Source organism: Silurus aristotelis (assembly GCF_946808225.1).
Source record: "Silurus aristotelis genome assembly, chromosome: 24".
Lineage (NCBI taxonomy): Eukaryota > Metazoa > Chordata > Actinopteri > Siluriformes > Siluridae > Silurus > Silurus aristotelis.
In genome coordinates this window covers 200,001-221,092 of record NC_139597.1, presented here as the reverse complement: position 1 = coordinate 221,092, position 21,092 = coordinate 200,001, and the positions used below count along the sequence as shown (strand labels likewise).

General features: G+C 43.2%; 2 protein-coding genes and 1 long non-coding RNA gene across 4 annotated transcripts in view; 1 reads left to right on the top strand and 2 right to left on the bottom strand.

Moving 5' to 3' along the window:
- Positions 1-2,253, bottom strand: part of phlda1 (pleckstrin homology-like domain, family A, member 1) — a 28,420-nt gene extending 26,167 nt beyond the window's left edge. The window contains exon 1 of the mRNA XM_083529080.1: positions 1,662-2,253. Coding sequence (XP_083385206.1) covers positions 1,662-2,094 — 433 coding nt within the window. The 5' untranslated portion in view covers positions 2,095-2,253. The remainder of the gene's footprint in view (positions 1-1,661) is intronic.
- The window catches only part of LOC310719402, a 52,448-nt gene extending 32,248 nt beyond the window's left edge, over positions 1-20,200 (top strand). Inside the window, exon 2 of the long non-coding RNA XR_014531469.1 lies at positions 19,852-20,200. This is a non-coding gene — a long non-coding RNA (uncharacterized lncRNA). The remainder of the gene's footprint in view (positions 1-19,851) is intronic.
- Positions 2,725-12,388, bottom strand: nap1l1 (nucleosome assembly protein 1-like 1). Of its 2 annotated transcripts, none has more exons than XM_083529055.1 (15): positions 12,189-12,388; positions 11,000-11,037; positions 10,659-10,741; positions 10,165-10,267; positions 9,872-10,013; positions 8,033-8,113; positions 7,745-7,873; positions 7,535-7,606; positions 6,797-6,936; positions 6,470-6,615; positions 6,308-6,327; positions 6,102-6,224; positions 5,896-5,928; positions 5,768-5,818; positions 2,725-4,072 (listed from the first exon to the last, which is right to left on the bottom strand). In XM_083529055.1, exons 2-15 carry the CDS (start codon positions 11,014-11,016, stop codon positions 4,034-4,036), a joined length of 1,179 nt encoding a protein of 392 aa, XP_083385181.1. In that variant the 5' UTR covers positions 11,017-11,037; positions 12,189-12,388; the 3' UTR covers positions 2,725-4,033. The 2 variants fall into 2 exon arrangements, with proteins under 2 accessions (XP_083385181.1, XP_083385182.1); XM_083529056.1 differs by having other exon boundaries at positions 5,768-5,794; positions 12,189-12,341.
- Positions 20,201-21,092: the final 892 nt, after the last annotated feature.

Below are 21,092 nucleotides of genomic sequence, written 5' to 3'. Positions count from 1 at the left end.
TGTGTGTGTGTGTGTGTGTGTGTCGTCGTGTCTGTGTGTGTGTGTGTGTGTCGTCGTGTCTGTGTGTGTGTGTGTGTCGTCGTGTCTGTGTGTGTGTGTGTGTGTCGTCGTGTCTGTGTGTGTGTGTGTGTGTCGTCGTGTCTGTGTGTGTGTGTGTGTGTCGTCGTGTCTGTGTGTGTGTGTGTGTGTGTCGTCGTGTCTGTGTGTGTGTGTGTGTGTGTGTGTCGTCGTGTCTGTGTGTGTGTGTGTGTGTGTCGTCTTGTCTGTGTGTGTGTGTGTGTGTGTCGTCGTGTCTGTGTGTGTGTGTGTGTGTGTCGTCGTGTCTGTGTGTGTGTGTGTGTCGTCGTGTCTGTGTGTGTGTGTGTGTGTCGTCGTGTCTGTGTGTGTGTGTGTGTGTCGTCGTGTCTGTGTGTGTGTGTGTGTCGTCGTGTCTGTGTGTGTGTGTGTGTCGTCGTGTCTGTGTGTGTGTGTGTGTCGTCGTGTCTGTGTGTGTGTGTGTGTCGTCGTGTCTGTGTGTGTGTGTGTGTCGTCGTGTCTGTGTGTGTGTGTGTCGTCGTGTCTGTGTGTGTGTGTGTCGTCGTGTCTGTGTGTGTGTGTCGTCGTGTCTGTGTGTGTGTGTCGTCGTGATTGTGTGTCGTCGTGGTTGTGTGTGTTGTGGTTGTGTGTATTGTGGTTGTGTATTGTGGTTGTGTGTATTGTGATTGTGTGTATTGTGATTGTGTGTATTGTGATTGTGTGTATTGTGATTGTGTGTATTGTGATTGTGTGTGTTGTGATTGTGTGTGTTGTGATTGTGTGTGTTGTGATTGTGTGTGTTGTGATTGTGTGTTGTCAGTGTGTTGTGATTGTGTGTATTGTGGTTGTGTGTATTGTGACTGTGTGTATTGTGGTTGTGTGTTGTCAGTGTGTATTGTGATTGTGTGTATTGTGATTGTGTGTATTGTGATTGTGTGTATTGTGACTGTGTGTATTGTGGTTGTGTGTTGTCAGTGTGTTGTGATTGTGTGTATTGTGATTGTGTGTGTTGTGTCAGTGTGTATTGTGACTGTGTGTTGTCAGTGTGTATTGTGATTGTGTGTATTGTGACTGTGTGTATTGTGGTTGTGTGTTGTCAGTGTGTATTGTGATTGTGTGTATTGTGATTGTGTGTGTTGTGTCAGTGTGTATTGTGGTTGTGTGTATTGTGACTGTGTGTATTGTGGTTGTGTGTTGTCAGTGTGTATTGTGACTGTGTGTTGTCAGTGTGTATTGTGATTGTGTGTGTTGTGTCTGTGTATTGTGACTGTGTGTATTGTGGTTGTGTGTTGTCAGTGTGTATTGTGATTGTGTGTATTGTGATTGTGTGTATTGTGATTGTGTGTGTTGTGTCAGTGTGTATTGTGGTTGTGTGTATTGTGACTGTGTGTATTGTGGTTGTGTGTTGTCAGTGTGTATTGTGACTGTGTGTATTGTGACTGTGTGTTGTCAGTGTGTATTGTGATTGTGTGTGTTGTGTCTGTGTATTGTGGTTGTGTGTTGTCAGTGTGTATTGTGATTGTGTGTGTTAGTTGTGGTGCGTCATGAAGGTTATTAATAATTAGCACGTTGATCAGAGAGAGTTAATTAAAGCTCATTAGAAAGTCTGCTGAGTAAACGTGTGTGTGTGTGTGTGTGTGTGTCACCGCTGTGCGCGCGGCTCTCCCCCGCCGGTACGGTGAGCTCTGTTTCCGGTTTGCTGATGACGAGGCGCTGCTGTTTGTGGCGCGTGGAGCGCACCGCGAGCACTGCCTGCCGGTTTTTATACTGCACCATCTGCAGAGTGATCTCCGCGCTCCATCCCTCATCCGCCCGGCACCGGAAGTCGATTTCCTTCCCGTTCGCCATCACCACGGTGAAATACCCGTGTTTGCCTTTCCGCTCCACGCAGTCCACAGTCTTCACACGCGAGAAGTGCAGCTCTTTGCCATTCGCCGCCGGCTGCGCGTGCTGGTGCGTGTGCAGGAGCACGGCTTCCTCCGTGAGCGTGCAATGTTTCCTCTTCCACATCTGCAGCAGACCATCACTGCGCTTCTCCAGCACGCCCTCCTTCAGCACGCGCGGAGCCGCCTGCTGCATCACCGGGAGCGCGAGCACGAGGAGGATGCACAATACCTCTGAGCAGAGCGCGCGGGGAAACGCGACACACACTCACAGACAGCAGTGTCGGTCTGTCTCTCACCAGAAGCCCACAGACATCCCCGAGCCGCGCGCGCTGGTGTGTGTGCGCGCGAGCGCGCGTGGGATTAATCCTGCGCTCGTGCGCCCCCGGGTGCCGTTCGGCTAAAGTCGCAGAAATGCAGCAGATTTGAAGAACAGCGATGAGTGTGTGTGTGTGTGTGTGAGAGAGAGATCAGTACAGCAGGATGACGCTCGAGCCTCTTCTGAGCTGCTTCTTCACTGTAACTCATTAGAAGACTCGTGTTACTGCTCCAGTAAACAGTCACTGAATGAAAACTGGGTTTCTTTCAGATTCAGCTCCAGGAACTCACTTCCGTTTACATTCCTCACAGAACAGCTTTAACACTGGAGACTAAACACGATTCATGAGGAAAGACGAGGCTGTTACTATGGAAACGAGAAGTTGGACTAGGCCTTAATATCCAGCTGTCAAAGCATCTGTTAGAGAACATTACCCCGACCAGCAATCAACACTGCAGGGGAATGAAATACCGCACACACACACACAGATGAAACCCCACAGGCTGGTGCACGAAGAACCGGTTTATTGGATGAGTACACATCTGAGTACATTAGAACATCTGTAACACGGAGAACCGTCTCAACAACAGCTGCAGCTCACACACCCCTGAACCACCCCCCCCCCCCCCATTCTGGGTTTTACTACAATTCATCTCGCGCACAGTCATCGAGCTAACTGTTTCAGTCGGTCTGAGCTAGTGTGGGTGGGGCTAATGTTTGTGGGTGGGGTCTCTGATGGTCAGTCCAGACTGTTCACTGAAGGAAACAGATGAACACTCAAATGCTGAAGTGCTGCAATTATAAATAGCAAATTTAGAAGTGGAGCTAAATCAAGTTCCAAGACATTGTTTAGAGCCATTTAGACCTTTCCACTTTAAACATCTCAACATGCTTCCAGTGAATCGGACTAAAATGAAGTCAGAATTCAACCAATAAGAACAGTTAACAGAATGATGACATCATTGCAGGTGGAGCTACTTCCATACCATACAGAAAAAAAAAAAAAAAAAAAAGTCATGACTCAGCCAATCAGAACAGCTCCATGTTTTCACCGGACTGTTGAAGTGCTACAAGAAAAAAAGCTAAGTGGCTGGGGTAGAGCTGGGGGCGGAGCCTGTCAAATTTCTGACTGGCAGAACTGCTACTAGAGATATAAGGCACCCATGTGGGCCGAGCTTACCCTATACCTGCCCAAACAGGAAGTCAGTGAGGATTTAACCAATAACCATCAAAGGCTCCACAGTCAGAGAAACAGGAAGTCAGAGTCAGGATTTAGCCAATCATAAAATGTAAACTCCGACGGCCCTGAAGTGGTTAATATATTCATTTACGAGTAAAAAACAACAAAAAATGACAAGTGTGGGGGCGGAGTCAATACAGTGGAATCAGTCACATGACTCCTCCAGCACTGTCACTATGTTCAGCTATGACCGGGGGGGGGGGGGGGGGGGGGGGGGGGGGGTTACTCCTAAACTGGAAAGACTGTCTGAATTTAGCCAATTAGTGAGCAGGAATGTTCATCACCCTTAAACGCTGACCAATGACTTCCCGCAACACACCAGGGGTTCAGCCAATCACAGAGCAGCTAACCGACTGGTGTTGAGTCGTGTTTCTGGAATGTTCCTGCAAGTAGCAGTGTGTGTGTTGGTTACAGAGAGGTGAGCTACAGCTGCTGTATGAGTAAGAGTAAGTGAAAGTGTGTGTGTGTGTGTGTGTGTGTCAGTAATTATGATTAAATCTACCAATAGAGAAATACAAAACATAAGGCTGCAGGACCAGAGGAGGGGAATCACACCGTCACAGAGCAGTGTGTTCATCACTGCTGTTTACACTCCGCCGGGGGATTGGCATCCTTCTGTAACACACACACACACACACGGGTAACTCCAGCATCTGTACTGTACCTAACCCCCACCCACTGTAGTATCTGTACCTAAAAACCACACACACCCACACCAACACACATTAGTTCAGTGAGACAGGTGGAGATGGCTTTAACACTACGGTCACACCAGTTACCCACCAGGCCTCGAGTTATTCCACACACACACACCCCTAAACCTGAGTGAGGGGGGAAAACACACACACACACACACACACACACACACACACACACACCTAAACCTGAGTGATGGAAGAAACACACACACCCCTAAACCTGAGTGAAGAGAAACACACACAGGATTAAAGAGGGGTAAGCGGTACACACTGATTAACTAAAACTGATCGGTGAACAAAGAGGATAATGAGAATGAGAAAAATGAACAAAGAGGGAGACTGATATCTTTACAAAATTGAGAAATGGGGAGGTACAAAGTGTGTGTGTGTGTGTGTGGGTCTGAGTCGGTGTAAAACTGCAGATTATTTGGTTGATTTCAAGCAGGGGTCACCAACCTTTTTGACACCGAGAGCTACTTCTTGGGTACCGACTAATGTGAAGGGCTACTAGTTTAATACACAATTCTGAAATAACACATTTGCTCAATTTACCCTTAATTATATATTATTATTAATAATTAATGATATTTCTCTCTCTCCGGGTCAAACTCACAGCACACTTCAGGTCACGGGCCGAACAGGATAAATATTTATTGAACACACTAAAACAATGTTTTTTGAACATAAATATGAATAAATACAGACAGGAATATTATTCTAGAATAAATAAACAGCTCTCCAGAAAAATCTCTCCTGTGGAACACCAGACGTCTCACAGCTTCATCATGCAGCTCTTCAGAAACTCTCCCTCAGTAAATAACCTGCTGATGAGACTCTGATTTCTCCTCTGTTTTCACACCAGCTTCACTTTGGGATTGTTCTCTGGTGAAAAACATCTGCTAAAATGTGAGATTCTTCTTTAACTCTTCTACTTTCTGTATCTTCTGCTCTGCATTCAGGTTCTTCAGCTTCTCCTGATGTTTTGTCTCGTAGTTCCGTCTTAGATTCAGATCCTTAATTACAGTCACATTCACTCCACTAATAACACACACGTGTGTACCGCTAGTGTCAGTAAACATCTACTCAGAGTCAACTTTTCTCTTCACCACTGTGAGGCGCTGTTTCACAATAACTGTACAATAGAGTTAAATACATCAACAGAAGCTCCACTTGATTGACGCTGGAATGTTCTCAGGTAGTCTAGTGTTCGGTAAGGCAGCTGAAGCGATGCATTATGGGATCTGTAGTTTGTGTTTATCAGCGCTTCATATCACCGGAACATTAATAACAATAATAATAGATCTTTATAAAATCATCTCGCGGGCCGGATATAATTGTACGTCGGGTCGGATGTGACACTGAGTTTGACACCCCTGATCTATGTAAAGACACTGATCACCTAAATGATTTCTCACAATAATCATCAACAATCATTTAACAAGGTAGGAAACATTTTTAGAAAAAGCTTGCAGGCGACTCGTGGTCCAGGTTGGTGACCCCTGATTTAAGTCTCTAAATTAACAGCTCTGTGTGTGTGTGTGTGTGTGTGCACGTGCTCTGCAGTACCCATTCTATACACTTAATTAAAATATTAAAAATTGGAGGTGTGTACCTTCGGGTCATAGTCTGGATCGTTTTCCTCATCTGCCTCTTCCTCTCCCTCCTAACACACACACACACACAACTGAGCATGTTCATCTCACCTGTACAATATTAAATGCACATCTCACACTCACTCACCTCATCATCAGCCTCCTCTCCCTCCTCATCATACTAAAGAAATAAGAGTCAGATTAATAAAAGGTGAGAATCCCTGAGGAACATGAAACATCACACCCTGCCTGCAGTGAGACATGAACACTGCATGGAGGATCTAATCACTACACTAAGTTACAGCTGAAGATAAAGTATATGTTCAGAGAGGCTGTGTGTTAATGTGCACTCACGTCATCATCGTCGTCCTCGATGGCCTCCCCGGTAAAGTAGAGGACCGCACGTGGCACAATGTGCTCACGGATAAAGTGACCGATCTCAAAGTCTGCTGCCATGATGGCCTCCGAGTCTTCATCCTGATTCACACACAAATACCACGGTAAGAAGACTACAACAGAGTGTGTGTGTGTGTGTGTGTGTGTGAGAGAGACACACTCACCAGTTCACCACTCTCTGGTACTGAAAGATAAAACAGAATCAACTAATTAAAATCACAGCTATAAACACCATTACAGAACATCAGCCCACACCCACAACCTCCCAATCAGCCTGCTGGCGCATGGGTGTGTGTGTGTGTGTGTGTGTGTGTGTGTGTGTATACCTTCAGGAGGGGAGAAGAAATTGAAGAATGAGTCATTAGGAACAGTCTTTGTGACAGTCCTCACAGTTCCTCTGCCCTTATGCTTCTGCTTCTTCTTTATGGTCTTCAAGGTAACATTCTTTCCTTTGGTCCAATCAATTGTGCACCTACACACACTTCACTGAATAAGTACACCTCACACACAGTAAACTGAACAGCATACGACAGAACAACGATAAGTGGAGCAGAGAGCGAGACAGGTGAAGGAGCGAGGGAGAGAGAGAGAGAGAGAGAGCGCGAGAGAGACGGGCAGAGGGGAGAGAGAAAAAGAGAGAAACGGGTGCATACCCAGTGCAGCCCATGATCTCAGGGCCATCAAAGGAGAAGGGGTCGGACTCATCAGGTTCTGATCTCATCTTGTAGGTCTTAGTTAGAACCGTGTTGGAGAAAAAGTCATTCTGCTCAAAGTGGAACTCTAACGTAAAACTCTGGGGACACACACACACACACACACACACACACACACTAATGCAAGTAGCTAATCTCTACAAACTATCTGCAGTGTTACATTGTGTGGTTTGGAACACAACCAGTGACCATATGTAGATTATTAGTAAACATCAGGCGAGGTCATTTGGGACACAACCCAATAACAGTGTTAGAACCCTGAGGACACTAAAAATAAACCCTTCACAGTTACCATGACAACCACGTCCCAAATTCCCAGAGCTGTTTCCCTGTGATTAAATAACAGTGTTGCTCAGGACATTTCACCAATAATCACAAATCTCACAATTCAGTGTCTTTAATGCTTCTGTAGAACAAAGAAATTTACTTGCAGCAGTCACACACACCACTCCGTTACACATCCATGCATCACTGTCACACACACACACACACACTCCCTTACCACTCCTACACACAGTTTCACACGCACTTCTCGTTATACATACACCCCCCCCCCATTATACACGGTTCTACACACACAATCCCTGTTACACACACACACACTTAGTTATAAAAGCAGCCTGTATTCAGTCAGAGAAGAAGTGTGTGTGTGTGTGCGTGATTAGAAGGATGAAGTACCATGGGCTGTCCTGCATCAGAGAACTTGACCTTGATGTCCTGTAAGTGTTTGAGGATAGGTTCATCATGCTCCTGTAACAAAAGATTAAATTACACTGAATTTCACACACACAGCAAAACTGTCTGCATGAGTATATGCACTCATGCAGACAGTGAATGTGTGTGTGTGTGTGTGTGTGTGTGTGTGTGTGTGTGTGTGTGTGTGTGTACCTGTAACATCTCACTAAGCAGATCAACATTCTTAAACACAGTGAGCCAGAACTCAGGAATTCCTTTAGGGTCTTCCTTCTCTTCATCCTTTTTCTCCTCTTCAACCTTCGCCTTGTCCTTCAGCTCCCCCTGCACCACACACACACACACGTAAGACTAATCCTGTTCTCTTTACGCAGTGAGAACACAGTCCAGGTGTCAACTCATTTATTGGGTCAGTAAATGTACAAATTGACCTCTCATTTTCTCTCTCACACACACACACACACACACACACCAAAAACTTACCGAGAGCTCTTCCTCTTCTGCCTGTTTCCACTCACATTCCTCCTCTGTAGGTTCATATGCTGAACTGATGATGTCACTGCGCTGAACCCACACACACAAAGATTTAGAACAGATACAGGCAGGGTTCTGAAGCCCTCGATGGGCACAGTGTGTGCCCGGTGCAACACCTCAGAGCAGTGCTCATGTTACCTCAGCTCAAGTTACTGCTGCAGGATAACCTGGAGCTGAGGACCTGAATGAACTGGATGAACAGCTTCTAACATCAGTAGGGATGGGTACCGAGGACTGGTATTTTTTAGACCAGTATGTAATTGGGTCAATATCAGACTACTGATATACGGAAGGTCTGGGGTTCAAGCCCCGGTATCGCCAGGCTGCCACTCTTGGGCCCTTGAGCAAGGCCCTTAACCCTCTATGCTCCGGGGGTCCCTTACGAGGGAAATATCAAGGTCCGTGACGTCGGAATGACGTGAGGCCGCCTTCCCGTGGGCTCACCACCTGCAGGAGGGACCGTAAGGGACGGTGCTGTGAGGATTGGGCAGCAGTTGAAGGCGGGGGTCTGCTTAGACTGCTGCCCCCGCGACCCGAATTACGGATAAGCGGGAGAAAATGAATGAAATGAATGAATCAGACTACTGATAAGATTCAGGACAATGTTATTGATAATTGGAGTTCTCTCTATTCTTCAGTGTTAATAGAAAGATAGATATAAATACTTTATTCATCCCAATAACATTTTTTGCAGCTTCAGCAGTATCCACAAACAGGCAATAATGCATGCAATAAATACTACAAAACTGAATTAGAAGCTGCTGCTTGTCATTTTCCGTGCTCAAATGATATCATGTGGCCAAAGTTTGCCTCTGTGTGTGGTGTGTGTGACACCAGTGTCGGACGCAATAAACGCGGTAATGCAATATTAAACAAAGGAGGCAACACTAGTAATATAATAAAACGTTTACAAAAATCACACTTTTACCTCAAGCAACACGCTGTATTTACTGTGTGTCCATCATCTAGTTTTAACTGCTACTCTCCTGCTTCAGCCTCAAGTGAAGGGAACAATTATTATTAAATAAATCTTTGAGTACTAGCAGACTTTAGGGACACAATCAGCACTGATAGTTGATAAAAAATTTTTTAAAAAGATACATTGAGTTTTTCTGGCTTCTGTCATTACAAGAGCGGCCCCTAGAGGTGAATCACTGCAGCCACGTGCTTTTTGTTTTTACACATTAAAAGGCAAGCTGCAGTGAGAACGCTATATTTTATGTATTATTTAGAATTGATTTATTATATGAATTGATTTATATTTATTTTATGTACCACATTTTTATAAATCAGTACTGTAATTTTTGTAATAAAGTTCAGTACTATATTACAGAGTGTGTTTTTAATTCAGTATCCACTTAAATCTATCAGTTGACTGAGTAATTAGCAAGTATGAGCCAATCTAGCTATGGGCATCTATAACTTTCAAAAAAAATAATATTTTTAAGTGCTATATGTGCCTTTTTCTGCAGTACTAAAGTTCAGCAGTAATAACTTATTTTTTACATGTATTTATGCAACAAATTAGCAGTACCAGTAATCGCAAAAATGTAAACAATGCCCATCCCTAAACAGCAGGAGGAACACCGGCACATTCCAGAATACTCAGAATCCTCAATCAGATGGACCAGGGAGCATGAGGAAGCTACTTACACATCAACTGAGCTCCACAGAATCCTGACCTCAACACCACTCAGACTTAAGGTACTGAGGACATCTCACCCAAACATCTGACTACAAACACACGCAGGGGGAATGCCAGGGGAACGCACGTGTGTGTGAGCTTACCTTGTCATAGAGAGGTTGGTAGAGTGCTGCATACTTCCTCTCCAGCTCATGCACTTCCTCATAGAACTTCGCCTCGATGTGAGCACATTTCACCTGCAGGTTCTTCAGAGCATTCACTCTCCGCTTCACCACCCGCGGCAGGCTGAAGAACACACACGATCACAAATACTACATCACCGCAGTGAGAACAGTCCCATAGAGTCCATGAACATTGTAACGTTCTGATGTCCCTCTACAACAGACTGTACAGAGAGTGTGAGTGTGTGCACGAGTGAGTGATTAAGTGTATCTACCTCTCCATGTACCCTGAAGGAGAACCCACAAGTCCATCCAGTCTCTCCTGTAGTGCTGCCAGGATCTGAGGGTTCTGCATCATCTGTACAGTCAGCTGTCGAGCTAGACCAGAGCAATCACACGAAGATCATCATTATGACTCAAGCTAGACCAGAAAAATCACACAAAGATAGGCTACTCTGAAGTGTGAATAGTTTATGTGCCAAACACACACACACACACACACACACACACTAAAAGGAAGGAAACACTGGAGTGAACAACCTGAAATGTGATAAAGGAGCACAGTATATCAAATAAATATCAATCCGCACAGGGTTTATTTATTCAGCACATCTAACCACATTTTACACACACACACACAAAACTGGGGTCACTGGGTGATCAAGTAACACCACATAGTGATGGTGATTGTATGTGATAAGCATCAGTGAGAGAGCAGAGGCCTGTATACTGACAGGAAGTGTGTGTGTGTGTGTGTGTGTGTGTATACCTTTGCTGTCCTCTCCAGTCTCCTCCTCTTCCACTTCCTCCACATCTTCCATATCAGCCTGATCCAGCTCAGCCTGCTCTTTACTGTGTGCACGCATGAACACACACACACACACACACACACACACACACACACACACACGATTAGTATAACTAAAATGCCTGACTACACTGTGTAATGTGTGGCTGTGTCCCAAATCACCATCACTGCACACCTATACACTGAAGATTTTAAAGCCATGCTGATTTAGGAGAGACAGGAGGATATAGGACAGGTAACAATGACTAAAACACAGCCCAGGAAAGGCAGAACGATAGAGAACAGGTAATAGTAGTACTCACTTGTCCAGGTCAGCCATTAATGGTCTCTGTCCTCAAACCTGGAACAGTAACAACACTGCAATTCACATTCCTGATGACATCACATCATCAGAGGTAGAACTATAGAACAGATCAGTCCAGCTACTGTCTAAGCAAACCACTAAGATGGTTCTGCCCATCTACTCACCACCCATCCAATTTAAATTCACCCACAAACACCCAAACACACTGGTCCACAACCCCACACAGTCCCCCACCTCTCCCACCCACCACACACAGTCCCCCACCTCTCCCACCCAGTCCCCCACAGTCCCCCACCTCTCCCACCCACCACACAGTCCCCTACCCCACACAGTCCCCCACCTCTCCCACCCACCACACAGTCCCCTACCCCACACAGTCCCCTACCCCACACAGTCCCCCACCTCTCCCACCCACCACACAGTCCCCTACCCCACACAGTCCCCCACCTCTCCCACCCACCACACATTCCCCTACCCCACACAGTCCCCCACCTCTCCCACCCACCACACATTCCCCTACCCCACACAGTCCCCCGCCTTTCCCACCCCACACAGTCCCCTACCCCACACAGTCCCCCGCCTTTCCCACCCCACACAGTCCCACAAAAGAACTTCATTGTACAAACTGTCAATCACATCTGTACATATGACTAACAAAACTTGACACACTCGCGCGCATTAATTTAATTATAATAAGATTAAAATGTAGACAAATAATGAACTTGAGCTATTATTGAGCTAACAGCGATGCTAGGCTAGGCTAATTACAGAACGCGCACAGCATCATGAGCTAGTCCAGTTCGATGCTAACCCCGTACACCGTTAGCATCACAGCTAGTCAGCGATGTGATGACGGTACCATTCTAATATGCTAACAGGCGGTATCCTCACACCTCCACCGCAGGTACACAGGAGTGTGTGTAAGTGTGTGTGTGTGAGTGTATATATGTAGATTAAGTCGGTACAGATGAAAGTACGGTGTGAGGAACACCGGCCCTCCTCCACGCGCCATGCTGAAACCCCGCCGTGTACCGGCTCACGCCGCCCTGCCTGCATATTGAGGGTGTCGGCTCCAGGCCCGGTAACCCCCCAGTCAGTCCTCCACAGTCCCCCCCCCCGGCCCGGTCCCTGGTTTATCTAAACGAGAAAAAGCCCCACACACGCGGTAACCGAGCGCCTTAGCTCACCGTGGGTATGTGCGCGCGATGTCCGGCGGGAGCTCTGCGCATGCGCACCAAAGTACACTGACGGCGGCGGGAAAACAAGAGGCCCAAGACCCGCGCCGCGTGCGCTCATATACGTACCACGTCATCACGTAAAGCCACCATCACCACGACAACGTGCGTCGGAGGGGCCTGCGTGGTCCACGAAGAGTCTAACCACGCCCCTTTCCCTGCTCTCAGTAAGGAGACATTGAACTCTTGATCAGGATCAGGATCAAGATCAGATTCACAGTACATAGATCAGGATCAGATTCACAGTACATGGATCAGGATCAGATTCACAGTACATGGATCAGGATCAGATTCAGGATTAAGATCAGATTCACAGTACATGGATCAGGATCAGATTCACAGTACATGGATCAGGATCAGATTCAGGATTAAGATCAGATTCACAGTACATGGATCAGGATCAGATTCAGGATCAAGATCAGATTCACAGTACATGGATCAGAATCAGATTCAGAATAAAGATCAGATTCACAGTACATGGATCAGGATCAGATTCAGGATTAAGATTAGATTCACAGTACATGGATCAGGATCAGATTCAGGATTAAGATCAGATTCACAGTACATGGATCAGGATCAGATTCACAGTACATGGATCAGGATCAGATTCACAGTACATGGATCAGGATCAGATTCAGGATTAAGATCAGATTCACAGTACATAGATCAGGATCAGATTCACAGTACATGGATCAGGATCAGATTCACAGTACATGGATCAGGATCAGATTCAGGATTAAGATCAGATTCACAGTACATGGATCAGGATCAGATTCACAGTACATGGATCAGGATCAGATTCAGGATTAAGATCAGATTCACAGTACATGGATCAGGATCAGATTCAGGATCAAGATCAGATTCACAGTACATGGATCAGAATCAGATTCAGAATAAAGATCAGATTCACAGTACATGGATCAGGATCAGATTCAGGATTAAGATTAGATTCACAGTACATGGATCAGGATCAGATTCAGGATTAAGATCAGATTCACAGTACATGGATCAGGATCAGATTCAGGATTAAGATCAGATTCACAGTACATAGATCAGGATCAGATTCACAGTACATGGATCAGGATCAGATTCAGGATTAAGATCAGATTCACAGTACATGGATCAGGATCAGATTCACAGTACATGGATCAGGATCAGATTCAGGATTAAGATCAGATTCACAGTACATGGATCAGGATCAGATTCAGGATCAAGATCAGATTCACAGTACATGGATCAGAATCAGATTCAGAATAAAGATCAGATTCACAGTACATGGATCAGGATCAGATTCAGGATTAAGATCAGATTCACAGTACATGGATCAGGATCAGATTCAGGATTAAGATCAGATTCACAGTACATGGATCAGGATCAGATTCAGGATTAAGATCAGATTCACAGTACATGGATCAGGATCAGATTCAGGATTAAGATCAGATTCACAGTACATTGATCAGGATCAGATTCGGGATTAAGAATTAGAATTAGGGTCAGATTTACTGTATATTCAATTCAATTAATTTGTATTTGTTTTGCACTTTTTACAATGAACATTGTCTCAGAGCAGCTTTACACAGATAATGTGGTGATAAAAATGAAGATGTTCTTTATAAGTGTAAGTTTGTCCCTGATGAACAAGCCGGTGGAGACTGTGGATCAGATTGATCTTGAACTGTGGATATGAATCAGGATCAGATTCAGGATCAGATTTAGGATTAGGATCAGACTTTAGTTAAGGTTACATATGACCTGTTGATTGCCGCAGACTCTGTTTGTACTTTAAAATTGATACTTCTAGGCAGTTTATTTCCATAGGTGGCTATCGGTCTAAAGTTAGTTCAGTTCAGTTTGATGTCCCACAAGGTTTGATTTTGGGTCGTTTGCTTTTCAGTATGTACAGCTTTCCCCTTGGTCAGCTTTTGAGATCTCTTGGGCTTGAATTTCACTTTTGTGCTGATGACACCCAGATGAAACACAACACCCAACAAAACCTGACGATAATGCTGCTATTGGCTTTCTGAACACTGCATTTCTGAGAAGAAAACATGGATATCTGAGAATTTCCTCTCTATAAATACTTATAAGAGAGAAGTAATGCTTGCGGTTCCAGTGTTGTGCTAGATACTAAGAAATAGTAACTAGTTACAGTTACTCGTTACTTAATTTAAAAAGTAACTCAGTTACTGTGTTGATTATTTACACCAAAAAGTAATGCGTTACTGTTAAAAGTAACTTTTTAGTTACTTTTTTAAAGAACCTTCTTTAATGTTCTCATTAATGCGCTTTTATGCGTTATGGTCTACAAACACAAAACTGACTTAAACACAAAGTCATTTTTAAACACTATTATATTAAAGTCAGACCTGCACATACTGAATATATCACAAGGATTTCTGACATAAACAACAAAACAAGCTGAATAATAGATTCACAATCAAACACTAAAGTGGCTTCTGCTGTTGTGTTGAGCTCTTAAACATGTTCCTTTCACAGCTGAAGTATGAGAACACAACACCGGGTTAGCACATAGCTTCTAGCTCCTCAGGCATGGAGTTCCTGGAGGAGCTTCAGCAGATTGGAGTTGCTGTTTATCGCAGTAGATACAAGCTTCGAACCAGAAACACACAGTTTACATTTGACTAAAAAGTTTTTGTCTTTATGCTCAACTAAAGTGAAATAATGATCATATTTCCACTTTGAGAAACTCGTCTTGCTCTCGCCTCGACTCGCCATTACTGCTGCACAGACCTGAATAAACAGAGACACGCCCACAGTGCGTCTTCTTCCTGTTTACAGTGGTTCATCCACCAATCCTACAATGTGTCTCTGCTGTAAGCAGGTCAGACTGTAGTCTACACTTCAGCCCAAATTCATTCATTTATAAAAGTAACGGGTAACAAACCACACGCTAACGGAGTTACTTTACAATATTGCTTTACAATAACGCGTTACTGCCCAACACTGATCGGTTCACACCATCGAAGGAATAAAGCTGGTTTTCAATCCATAAATTTAGAAGGCTCTGTTTAGGCTTTTCAAGCAAAGCTAATTTTTGACACAAATGTAACATTTGACTCTCATGTTCAGAATACAATTAAAACCTCATTTTTTCATCTCAGGAACATTACAAGACTCCGCCCCATGTTACCTTTTTCAGTTGCTGAAAAATTTATCAATTCTTTAGTTTTTTCATGCATCTATTATTGTAATGCTTTGCTTGTTGGGGTTTCAAAATCGACATCAAATAAATTACAGGTTGTCCAAAATTCAGATTCTGACTTAGAGCAGGTCTGGTGAACGCACTGTATTTCTTTAGTTTTGGAGTCATTGCATTGGTTTCCTGTCAGATTCCGGGCCCTATAAGGCCTTATGTGGCCAAGGCAAGATCTGTGTTCCTCCGATTCCAGTCTGATTCCTAGTTGTTCCCACTCAGGCATGCACCAAAACTGAGGAATTCTCTCCCGATTGAGATTAGACAGGCCGAGTCTTTTACTGTTTTTAAATCTGCTCTTTTTTCTCTTATCTTTATTTAAAACTTTCCTTTCTTTTATGCTTGGAAAGCGCTTTGAGATGCTCCTTTTAAAGGTGCGATAAAAAAAAAATCACGATTATATTATTATTAATATTATTATCTAGATCCTGCTTTGCTGACCAGAATGTGCTTCTTGCCAACCCAATTAAAATGTGATTTTATTATTTTAGCCAAACAGGAAAAATAACAGAAAATACCAGCATGATTTCTAACTTCTGATTGGATGAGTAGCCAATAAAAAATGATCATTCGGCACCCGTCCTACACAAAGCCCCACTCCCACACAAAGCCCCACTCCCACACAATGCCCCACCCCCACACAAAGCCCCACCCCCACACAATGCCCCACCCCCACATAAAGCCCCACTCCCACACAAAGCCCCACTCCCACACAATGCCCCACCCCCACACAAAGCCCCACTCCCACACAATGCCCCACCCCCACACAAAGCCCCACTCCCACACAAAGCCCCACCCCCACACAAAGCCCCACTCCCACACAATTCCGCAGCGCAGAATAGATTTTCGCTACCTTCCACCAGCTTTTTCTGAGTTGCATAAATTGTAGGTAACAGACCTGGGAATGCGTTTCTTCAGCATCACATTTAAGTTTCTTCTCCACACTGCCAAGAAACCCCTATAGTCACACCATGTTACATAAAGAAACAGGAATTTAGAGCTCCTGGCTCATGAGAAAATCAATAACAAATATTGAAAAAAGACGAATGATTTTTTAAGGATTTATAAAAAAAAGGGAAACAGGAAACTCATGCTGTAGATAAATGGATGGATGGACAGAATAATAGCTAGACAGAAAAAATGCGATTGGTCAATAACTGGTAAACAATCCAAATAAAGTTTCAGCTTGCTGTTCTTTATGAAGTAATAAAGTGAGGGGAATTGTTTATTTTTACTTTTTTTTAAATATATATAAATATATAAAAAGTGGCAAAAAGTTATGTTCTAATACTGTCTTTGTTTAACAAATAAACTGAGGGAAAAAAAGAGAAGAAAATGTCTATAAAAGTGGAAAAATAAACTTGTAATAGATTGTTCTGATTTTGGACTGAAATTTGAAAATAGGCTGATAAATTAATTTAGGATTGAATTTTATTCAAGAACTAATCTGATCCAATAAGAACAAGATTTATGGAGTTTAAAGTTAGAATTGGATTTTTTTCTCATTTGTAAATATTAGTTTTGGTGAGATTTGGATTAGGTGTTTAGATGATTAGGTGTTTGGATGATCAGGTGTTTATATAATTAGGTGTTTATATGATTAGGTGTTTAGATGATCAGGTGTTTAGATGATTAGGTGTTTAGATGATCAGGTGTTTATATGATTAGGTGTTTCAATGATTAGGTGTTTAGATGATCAGGTGTTTATATGATTAGGTGTTTAGATGATCAGGTGTTTAGATAATTAGGTGCTTCAATGATTAGTTGTTTAGATGATCAGGTGTTTCGATGATCAGGTGTTTAGATGATCAGGTGTTGGGGAAACTACCACTGACCATAGACAATGATCTCCTCCTAGATCACTTACAGAATTACATCGGCATTCAGGGACAGGCATTAAGCTGGTTTAAATCCTACCTGTCCAATCGTTACCATTTCGTAGATTTAAATGGAGAGCTATCCAGGCTAATGCAAGTAAATTATGGCGTGCCACAAGGTTCAGTTCTAGGTCCCCTGCTTTTCACAATATACATGCTTCCATTAGGAAATATTATTAGAAGGCATGGAATTAGCTTCCATTGTTATGCTGATGATACCCAGCTATAAATCTCATCTAAACCAGGCGATACAGCTCAATTAACTCGGATAACTGAGTGTGTTAAGGAAATAAGAGATTGGATGACCCATAACTTTCTACTACTAAATTCTGATAAGACGGAGATTTTGCTCATCTGCCCAAAAATCAGTACACAGAAGCTCCAGCATCTCAACCTGCATTTAGACGGTTGTTCTGTAACTACTAGTTCAACGGTAAAAGACCTGGGAGTTATTTTAGACAGCAACTTATCTTTTAAAAATCACATCAATCAAGTTACAAAAACAGCCTTCTTTCACCTTAGAAATATTTCTAAGCTAAGAAATATGTTATCTATATCTGATGCAGAGAAGCTCGTCCATGCGTTTATGACCTCTAGAATAGACTACTGTAATGCATTACTAGGTGGATGTCCTGCATCATTAATAAACAAGCTTCAGTTAGTTCAGAATGCCGCAGCAAGAGTTCTTACTAGGTCAAGAAAATACGATCATATAACCCCAATCTTATCGTCCCTACATTGGCTTCCTATTAAGTTTCGAATAGACTACAAACTACTGCTACTCACTTATAAAGCACTAAATGGTTTGGCTCCCATGTATCTATCCAGTCTTTTAACACGCTACAATCCGTCACGCTCCCTGAGATCTCAAAACTCTGGGCTTCTAGTAGTTCCTAGAATAGCAAAGTCCACTAAAGGCAGTAGAGCATTCTCACCTTTAGCTCCTAAACTCTGGAACAGTCTTCCTGACAGTGTTCGGGGTTCAGATACACTCTCCCAGTTTAAGTGCAGATTAAAAACATATCTTTTTAGCAAAGCCTACACATAACACACATCACACACATCACATCACAACCTTGTGCTCCAGAACATCTGATCACATGCACATTATCAACTTGTGCTGTTAATATCATGAACAGCAGCTACGCTAATTCCTCTCCACTGCTTCTCTTTCTCTCCCCATCCCGAGACACCCTGAGGTTTCTCCAGCTCCAGTCACCTCCCACCTCGTGAAGATTATGGACCTTTGAAGAAGTAGATGCCCACAAACATCCTGAACCATCTAGAGACGTACCAGTGCCAATTGGATCCCGCTACATGTGTGGTTTTGACATTGGACCTCCTGGAGTGTTTAAAGGCTCTGGCATGGAGAAGCTGATGCTGGATCTGTGATGATCACAAATGTTGAGCTCAGTAGCTCCTACTTGTATACCAAAGACTGTAGAAAGAACATTTACTTATAATCTTATACTCCAGTAATCATGTTAGTTCTCACTCTCCAGTGTTCTGTAGTGTTATAAGATTTATGATCAAACTCTTGATGTCACCCAAATGAGGATGGGTTCCCCTTTTGAGTCTGGTTCCTCTCAAGGTTTCTTCCTCATAACATCTAAGGGAGTTTTTCCTTCACCACAGTCTACAGGCTGTATCAGAGATAAACACACACCATTCACCTTCACTGTTGATTTCTGTAAAGCTGCTTTATGACAATGTCTGTCGTGAAAAGCGCTATACAAATAAACTTCACTTGACTTGACTGCCCATCTATTATTAGTACCAGCCCACCTATTAAAACTAGTGTTCACTCTCAGAAATACACAAATATCAGGTGTAAAAATAAAATCTTTATACAATAAAATTACATCCACTCAGTTTAATAAAATTTTGTTAATAACTTCTGTTTGTCTTTATTCTGAAAATCATGGAGAGTGCTTACACTCAGGGACAGACTGTGTGTGTGTGTGTGTGTGTGTGTGTGTGTGTGTGTGTGTGTGTGTGTGTGTGTGTGTGTGTGTGTGTGTGCGTGTGTGTGTGTGTGTGTGTGTGATGCTGATGTGTGTGATCTTTGTGCTGACTGTAAGTGGAGATGACTTGCAGACATTGACAACTATTAAATATTTATGCACACAGCATTTCACACACACACACACACACACACACACACACACACACACACACACACACACACACACACACACACACACACACACACATCACAAATAAATAAATCTCTTTGTTAATGGCACAAAAACCTGTAAAAAAAAAAAAAAAAAAAAGGATGTGTCACTCAGTGTTTGAGTGTGAGGAACAGATCCCATAACTCTCTGGATGGTGTTTCACTTTCAGTGTGTACAGCCAAAAGACCTTGCTGTGATTGTTGAACATTACCAGAAGATCTTGGGTCTGCTCACTTCGTCCTGGTCTGCCTCTGGATGATGTTCTCTTTGATTGGAGGCGTCTCTGTGCAGCTGGGGATGTTTCACATCTATGGCCTGGAGATCCATGTAAAAGCAGGAGCTTTAAGGATGGATTTGTAGTTAATATCAACAGTCTGCTACACTGACTCAGGACTACAGTTTGCTCTGATCTCCATCACTGCACCTCAACATCGTTTATCTGTAATAAATGGACATTCAGTGGAACCCAGATGAGGATGAGGTTCCCTCTTGAGTCTGGTTCCTCTCAAGGTTTCTTTCTTCTGCATCTCAGGGAGTTTTTCCTTCACCACAGTCTCCACCGACTTGTTCATCAGGGACAAACTTACACTTATAAAGAACATCTTCATGTTTATCTCCACATTATCTGTGTAAAGCTGCTCTGAGACAATGTTCATTATTAAAAGCTCAAAACAAATAAACATGAATTGTACTGAATTGAGAACCTTCTTTCACCTTAGAAATAATTGCTAAAATTAGAAATATGATGTTACAGGATGCAGAAAAACTAGTAGATGTTTTTGTAACATCTAGATTAGACTACTGTAACGCTTTACTGTCTGGGTGTTGGAGTAAGTGCAGAAATAAGCTTCAGTTAGTTCAGAATGCAGCAGCAAGAGTCCTCACTAGATCTAGAAAATATGATCACATCAGCCCTGTTTTAATCATCTACACTGCTCCCAATTACATCTCACACTGATTATAAAATACTACTACTGACGTATAAAGCACTTAACGCTCTCACGCCGCAGTATCTGAGTGAGCAGATCTGGAGGGATCATGGATATGGAGTGTTTGGTGAACTGGGATATTTGGATGCTGTCGTCTCCTCACTCTCACGTGTTCACTCAGGTTTGTTGATGGTGGTGTGGTGGGTCGTCTCTTATCCCAGAGATCCTCATGTCTGTGTTTCCTTCTGCTTCTCCCTTTTAGTTCTGGTTCCATAATTGAATAGAAAACCCCTGAACTCTCCCACTGCAGCTGTGTGTGAAACTGAAATTGAAGCTGAAGTTGGATCAGCAGCTGTATTCTTGCATCACCTCTGACCTCCTCCTTAGAGGATTCATTCACTTGTCATTCATATCCAGAATTGATAGAATTATGTACAAACTCCACAACACAAAACAAATTACAACAGTAGGCTTGAATTATTTTTACTATTCATAGTGAACAATTAACCCATGCGTGTGTGTGTGTGTGTGTTTGTGTGTGTGTGTGTGTGTGTAAAGTGCAGTGGTAATCCCATGAGCTGAAAGAGAGTGTGAGTGCAGCAGGTTTCTGTGTAGAATAAAAGAAATGCTGAGTTTGCACACATTCACTAATCACACCA